This window comes from Corvus brachyrhynchos, unplaced genomic scaffold (assembly GCF_000691975.1).
Source record: "Corvus brachyrhynchos isolate BGI_N302 unplaced genomic scaffold, ASM69197v1 scaffold369, whole genome shotgun sequence".
NCBI lineage: Eukaryota > Metazoa > Chordata > Aves > Passeriformes > Corvidae > Corvus > Corvus brachyrhynchos.
In genome coordinates, this window is record NW_008246055.1 from 427,373 (window position 1) to 435,160 (window position 7,788).

A 7,788-nucleotide genomic window follows, 5' to 3' on the forward strand; every position below is an offset into this window, starting at 1 on the left:
CCCTGCCCTCTGGCAGTGTGTGTAGGTGGTTCCTCCACTGGTGGCTTGTACTCCAGCCTGTGTCTCATCATATTCCATGTAAACCCCACAGCCTTGCTGGGTAAACTGGACTGCACTGCTGAATTGGGACTTAGGGCCATTATCCACTTTAAACCCCAGAAGTGTTTTGCTCCTCAGCCCTGGTGTAGTGGGATCATGGTTGTTCATGCCCAAAGGTGCTGGTTTTTTCAGAACTGAGAGGTGAAGGATGTTGCATTGGTAAGAGGCTGCAGGAGGGGGAGAGCCTCTGAAGGCAGTCCTGCGAGATGCCCTTTTGGGCTAATAATTGAGCAGAGGCTTTTATTGATTGTTTGTCATGGCTTGAGCAATGATTTTGGCTGAGGGGAGGAGGCAGGGCAAGCTTCAGATGTAAAGAGGAGATTCGCAGCAAAAAGCAGGCGGCGTCCGAGCCGAAGGGAAAAGAGTGGAGCAGGGATATTCTGGAAACATCTCTTGTTGTTTTGTTGTTTTTCCCTTTTGTTGCAATGAAATGTGGCCAGTGCTGCCCTGGGATCACCAGCCCTGCCCAGTGCCAACTGTCCTCTGCCACTGCCACCGCTGTCACAGTGCCAGTGAGGTTTGTCCCCAGGGCTCTCAGCCCTGCACTGCTGCATCCTGTTGCTGCTGGCGACGGGCGGGTGGAGAAGGGAGGTCTGGCTTCTGTCCTTCATGGCACTGTTGATTTGCTCCTGGCTGTGCCAGAAAGGGTTTTGGTTTTTTTTCTCCTGGAGGAGATGGCAGCAAATCCTTTTGTAATTTGTAACACTTGTGATACCTCATTTTTCCCATTCACAAAGCAAGACTTCAAGGCCAGGTTGGACAGGGCTTGGAACATCCTGATGAAGCGGAAGGTGTCCCTGCCCACGGCAGGAGGTTGGAACGAGATGAGCTTTAAGCTTCCTTCCAACAAAAAGCATTCCATGGTTCTAACTGTATTTGGCTGATTCCTGCCTGGAAGATGGTGGGGGCTGTGGGTGCCTGGGGCAGGCAGGGTGGGAGCAGGGGCTGGTGCCTGGGGCAGGGGTTACGTGGGGATTTGCGGGAGGGACATGCCCTCTGAGTGAGTTCCCAGCACCTGTACCCCACAGCTATGAGATGGGCAGAGGGGGTCCAGGATGCCCACTGAGCATCCCCAGAGCTGGGCTTGAGGGGTAGGACGTGTCTGGGTCATGCTCTGACGGGGAGGCATCTCCTTCTCCTCCGCAGGGGAGGCCTGGCGGCTGGAGGATGACTGCTCGGAGCCCCCCAGGGCCCCCCAGCTCGGCACGGCGGTGCAGGACGCCCCGTTCAGCTACTTCCGCACCCGCTCCTTCTACATGAGGAAGAGCCTGTCCGTGGACAACCACCTGGGCTCCCTGAGCTACGCCGTGCACCCGGCCGAGAGCAAGGCCGAGCGCGTCAGGACCAAGCTGCGGCGGCAGTTCGTGAGTATCGGCCTCTGGCCCCACACGTTCACACACACGTGGCTTCCCAAAAACACCGACATCTTGGAGAGCTATTTTTGTACCCAACATTAGCAAAACAACAGAAAGAGAGGCTGCTCCAGCGTGGTGGAGCAAGTGGTGGCTGCAGCTCGGCTTTGCCCAGCCTGTGACAGAGCCCCTCTGCTGGGGGGTCCTGTCCCCTGGACTCCTGATGGGTCCCCACTGGCTCAGGGCAGCTGGTGCTCAGCCAGGTGGAGTGTGGGACGAGGGCCTGGACTCTGGGCACTGCTGTCCAAAGCATGGAACAATGCTGAAAGTAGGAAATGAGTTTTCCTGTCCTCAGCCTCGTGTCCATGAGGAACTGCACCTTCCCAAAGGTTTGCCCGGGGCCAGCAGTGAGGGGCTGGGGCAACAGTGAGCCAGCACCAAGTCCCTGGGGCAGCTCAGACCTTCCTGGCCCTGGGGAGCTCCTGGTGGCAGGACAGCAGGGACATGGCAGGGCTGCACCACAGCTGTGCGAGCCTCTGATCAATGTTTAATGGGCTCTGCCTCTTCTCTTTCGCAGAGACACCCAACCCCGGGGTTCGGATCTCCTTCCCCCACCTTGTTACCGGCTCGGGGTTGTAATGAGGGCTCAGGTGTCAAGGTGATGAGGAGCACTCGGTGTTGATTGGCAGTGGCTGAGAGAGCCGGTACAATGGGAACGGAGCAGGGAAAGGGCTGAGGCAGCACAGCTCGCCCTGCCCGGGCTGGGCACAGACACATCTGCTGGGACCCTGCAGTCGCCGCCTTCCTCTGCCCCACAAGAAGGGCTGGTCCCTCTGGGCTCACCTGCACCGGGGTTTCTCCTGGTGTGCCTGGGCAGTGTCCCAGCTGGGCAGGGAGGGGCTGGGGGCTCACCCTCCCTGCTCGTGCCCCCGCTGTTGCCCGCGGGAGGACAGCCCTGGTCTCGCAGCGTGCCAGGGGCAGCAGTGGGTGCCGTGGGCGACTCTCTGGGAGCTGGTCACTGTCCCAGCACTGCCAGCGAACCTTCTCTGTGGGAGCTGCTGCCTTGGGCTCAGAAAGCGCTCAAAAGCTCGGGGATGGAGATGAGCCCAAGCAGGATGGGGCACCTGATGAGCGGCTGAAAGATGTTGGAGGTGTTTAAGATGAGGCGGCCCTGCTGTGGGGTAAGGAATTGTCTGCTTTTTCTCTCTGCCTGGATCTGTGGCTCCAAGCTGTGTGCAGGAGGGCACTGAGATGTTGGGAACCGTTGTCTTTCAGGGATGTTTTTCCAGTGTCTCTGTGGGAGCTGTTCCCCAGAGCCTCCCTGCTGCAGTGGACATGGGCACAAAAGGTGTGGAAGCACTTGGGTTTTAAGCACAGTGTCCTGGTACCTGCAGAGAACTGGGTTCTGCCCTTCCTGTGGGGCAGCCCCCTGTCCCTCCCTGCTTGGTGCCAGCACCTCTCTGTGCTGTCTGTGCCCAGTTTGATTTGGCCTTTGACTTCCTCGGGTTTTGGGGACCTTTGGCTTTCCGTGGTGTACCCACAGAGCTGACTGTCAAGGAACAGAGCAGGTTTTTTTGTAGGGTGTCGGTTTTTTCCTTGCTAAATCATTCCTGGTTTGTTCCAACAGGTAAAAGTTGTTGCTGTAGACTCAGCCATGGGCTCTGACCTTGTGAGACCTGCTGAGAAAAGCAGACTCGCCCTACTGGGAAAGGGCTTCCAGAGGGCCCTTCAGCAGAGGCAGAAAGTGTGGAGGAAGGTGACCTGGCAGCACTTGGCTGAGGCTTGGGCCAGTACAGGACCAGCATTCCTGACTGGTTTGTAAGTTCAAAGTACAGATCCTGCCAAGCTGGGGAAATTATTTCCAAGAACAGTTCTGGGCTCTGTGTCCTCCCAAGGCTGGGGTAGTTAATTTCCATCTCTGTGCTGGAGGTGTTGCAGCTTCCCCTGGGCTCGTGTTGTGCTCCGGCCCTGTGTGACACCGGCTCTGCCCAGCCCTGGCTGGGGGAGGAATCGCTGCCAGGTGGGATCTGCTCTCCTCATGCACAGCGCAGCACGTACAGGAGAGAGCATGCTTTGCCTTATCACAGTGGCTCATGTTTTAGGGAAGTCCATGTTTGAAGCCGGATTCATTTTTCTGGGCTGTTACACTTCCCCAGCCTGTGATGTTGATTTCTGGCTTTCCTCTTTGCATGCTGACAGTCTGAGCCACCTTTGCTGTGTGATGCACCTGCTTGGCTTGGTTTTAAATTTCCCCAAAACCAGAATTTTGGGAATTGCTGAGAGAGGGGAGAGGCTCTTGAGGCTTTGGGTGGGACCCTACCGTGGCAGGGGGGATGGTGACAGGCCAGAGCTGTTGCCCACATGCCGCCAGTGCCGTGTGGCCACCTCACATCCATGTGATCAGGTGCTGCCTGATGAAGGCTTCGTGCTGGTCATGGACACCTGAGCTTGTCCAAAGGAGAATTTGCTATAATTTATGTGAAAACACTGGAGCCTGGCTTCCCTGCTCCCCTGGCTGTGACGTGCTGGATGCTGCTGGGGCTGCTGAGGCATCTCCCAGTGCAGAGGCAGCAGCTGCAAATCCTGCCTGGCCCCACTCTGGGAGCAGCCCCTCTCCCCGTGCCTGCCGGAGGCCAGCACAACTGCCTTCCTCCCAGAGCTCTGGGGAGGGTGGCATTTCTCCAGCCATGTTGCTGGTGGCATGTGTCTGCTGGGTGATGGATCTGCACGTACAGATTACTGGAATTTGCATAATCTGAATTTTAAATGAATTCCAATTTTTGTGATTGTCAGAACAAGTTTTCTTTCTAATAAGCCTTTCCTTTTAACTCCTCCAAGGCCTGTAGTGCTGTCAGCACTCCTGCCTCGGAGACAGGGGAGCGGCTGATTGCTTTTGACATCTGTCTCTCACTCAGATCCCCTGCCTTGTCCCGGTCACTCCAGCTGTGACAGAGACAACAACCATGGCCAGGCTGGGACTGTGCTCTGAGACCTCAGGCATGTTATTTAGGGTCACTCGGGGATGGCCAAGGGACTGTTTGGGTTTTGTGCCCAGCTGGCTCCTGATGAGAGCAGCAGGAGCAGGGATGGGACCTTCTGCAGTGTCCCTTGCTGGGGGGAGGAGAAGAGAGACATGGCTGAGTTACAGACTGTGCTGATCTCCTTGTCTTCACAGGAAAACTGGTCGTTAAAGGCAGAATTAACCCTGTTAAGCTCAGCATTAGCCTTATGGAGCATTAAAAGAGGTCACCAGGGCTGAGTCACTCTCCGTGGTGGCTGCTGGGACAGTCAGTGCAGATTGCAGCAGGGCTCTGAGGGACTTGTGCTCTTCCCTTTTCCCCATGGGAATTGGAAGTTCTCTGTGTCTAGGCCAGTCGTTCCGGCATTGCCCACTCACTCACTTTGTGATGTTATGGCACGGATCCTGCTGCCTCTGGAAGAGCCAGCAATGCCCAGGGTCCCACATGCTGACCCAGCTTGGTTTGAGCTCTCTCCGCTGACCCCTCTGCTGCTCTGATATGATGTGCTGCTCTCTGAGCGAGGAGTCACCCGGTTTGTGCAGTGGAGGTGGGGGAGAGCAGCCCTTGGCATTGCCGTGGCATCCCTGGTGCTGCCCCAGCCGCCCTGACTCTTCTGCTTGCTGTAGTTCCTGCAGGTTTCAAGTAGGTGACTCGAGGTTGTGTTGCTTTCCTGCCTCTGCACTAATTAATTTTACTCTGTACTCTCATGCACTAATTTATTTTTTAATTATTATTATTTGTGCATGGTATTTTTCCAGGCAGCGATTCTGATATGAAATGTCTGTGCCCTGCAGGAAACTCTTAGACTCTGTTTGTCTTGGGAGTTCTACAGATGAGTTGAGCAGAGGAAACCCCTGCCTGACAAAGCGATGATGACAGAGACAAGGTGAATTGGGATAGCAGGGCCTGGCAAGGGAGGCAGTGAGGGGGGGAACTCACTGTGTGGCAGAGACCTGGTCACACCTGGTGCTCACTGGAGCCACTGACAGCACCTGGGCTGGCACAGCTGACAGGTACCTGTCCAGGTTTTCCTATTCCAGTGAAAAAAAATTCCTGTGGTCCCTGGTGGTCACGGCACTGATGTTGGGGAGTGCAGAAACTGCCTCACCCCAGAGCAGCACCAGTCCATGGGGTGTGATTATCCCGGTCTGGGTTTCGGGTGCCAGGTGAGCTGGAGACTAAGTAGGACCTTGGCAGAGCCCATCTGTGCATTATCCCAGTGGTTTGGTCTCGTTCCCAAGTGAGCAGGGACCTCCCAGGTCTGCTGGCTGCAGACAAAATCAATTGTCTCCTGCATGCAGCCGGTGCTGGAGGCTCTGGTGTGATGCTTGTGGTGAGGTCATCGAGGTCATGCTGACCCTGCCATGATCCCACTGGTGCCAGTGAAATCCCCCTCTCTCCTTGCTGCTGGTACTTCTCTTCTTGTTGTATTTTATTGCTATGAGCCACATGCTCCCATACCTGAATTCAGAAAGGATCAGCAAACACACAGAAGATTCCTGGCTGTGCCTGTAGTTCAGTGTGATAAAAATAAATATATAAAAATAGAATCATAAAATCCCAGGAGGATTTGGTTTGGAAAGAGCCCTAGAAACTGTCTCATCCCACCCCCTGCCATGGCAGGGACACCTTCCACTAGCCCAGGTTGCTCCAAGCCCCATCCAAGCTGGCCTGGGACACTTCCAGGGATCCAGGGGCAGCCACAGCTGCTCTGGGTTGAATAAATGACCATGTGAGAGGCAGGTCAGCCGTGCTTGGTGAGGAGGTGGAGCAGAGTGATGAGAGTCATCCTGGACCTCCACGCACTCTGCCTCAGCTCTCGGAGCAGTGGCAGTGACTGCCTGAGGGAGGTAATTGCAAAGGCAGCTGATGTTTGAGCTCTGTGTATCACTCCTGTGCCCAGCCCTCCTCCCCACACTGCTCACTTGCCGGCTGTTGTTCTCCGAGTATTTACCAGAAAAACCCAAACCTGATAAATAACGTGTTGTTGGAGCCAGAGAGCAACTCATTCCCTGGAGGGCAGTCCCTGGGAGCTGGGAGGAGGCTCCCTGTGAATCACCCCACTTTGCAAATTAGTGTGGGAGTCAACAGGCACAGCAAAGCTCAAAACCAAAATATACCCGGCTTATTTCTCTGGTGAACGTGGTTTTATTTACAGCAGCAGCTGGTGACGTCCCAGCTGGTGTTTTGTGGTGCCTCTAGTAAAGCAGGGATGGCTTGGGAAGAGCACAGCGTCTGTGGGACTGCTCTCAGCATTCCCACACAAAGGCAGATGTCTCCTGTGGGAGGAATTAGGAAGTAGAGGAGCAGTTTTTGGGGAATGCTGCAGGCCAGGCTGGTAGAGAGGAGGTTCTGGTGGGGGTGGGGACAGTGTGAGACATCCCACTTTGTCAAAGCCAAGCTGGGACCAGGTGTCTGTGACAAACACTGTGAGCTGGGGTGGGTGAGGCCTCTCCTGTTCGCTGTGAGCAAGGAGGTGAGCCCAGTGCTGGGAAGGTTCAGGGCACAGGGATCTAAAATTAGCACACAGAAGATGTGGGATGCTGAGCTTGAAACTGGAAGGGGTTTATTGCTGAGGACTAGACTCTGGGTTTGATTTCAGTGCTGCTGTTGCAGGGTGGGTACTAGTGAGACCAGTGTGTCATTTCCCAAGAAAATATGCAGGCTGGCTTTGGTCCTAACCTGGGCCTTTCCAAATATCTTATGCAAACTCCCATGAAATAATCTCTAGATTCAAAATAGGACAACCACAGTGAGAAACCACCGAGCTGTCCCTGCAAACCCGCAGTGTTTGCTCCCTCTGCTGGCTTCGCTCTGGGGAGGAGAGCCTGCATCCACCTGCCAAGGGTTGGGAATGCTGCGGAGCATGGAGCTGGCTTGGGAGGTGGTGGAGGGAGCATCTCACAGGCTGGCAAGAGAGAAGAGCAGCAGCTTCAACCAGTCCCAGTGCAACGTCCTGCACCCAGGTCAGGGCAATCCCAAGTACAAGAGCAGATTGGGCAGGGAATGGATCAAGAGAAGTCCTGAGTAGGACTTAGAGGTGTTGGTGGATGAGGGTTGGACATGTCCCGGTTGTGAGCACCCAGAGCCCCCCTGTGCTGGGCTGAGCCCCCGTGTGGGCAGCAGGGGAGGGGGGATTCTGCCCCCTCAGGTGAGACCCCACCTGCAGAGCTGCCCCAGCCCTGGGATCCAACAGCAGAGGGACGTGGAGCTGCTGGAGAGAGTCCAGGGGAGGCCACGGAGATGCCCCAAGGGCTGGAGCCTCTCTGCTCTGGCGCCAGGCTGGGAGAGCTGGGGGGGTTCACCTGGAGTGGAGG

The 7,788-nt window shown here is 55.8% G+C and overlaps 1 protein-coding gene across 1 annotated transcript in view; it reads left to right on the plus strand.

The window, feature by feature from the left end:
* Nucleotides 1–7,788, plus strand: part of LOC103623320 (ankyrin repeat and fibronectin type-III domain-containing protein 1) — a 194,293-nt gene that overhangs the window by 25,927 nt on the left and 160,578 nt on the right. The window contains exon 3 of the mRNA XM_017745682.1: nucleotides 1,246–1,463. Within this exon, the coding sequence (XP_017601171.1) occupies nucleotides 1,246–1,463 (218 nt within the window). The remainder of the gene's footprint in view (nucleotides 1–1,245; nucleotides 1,464–7,788) is intronic.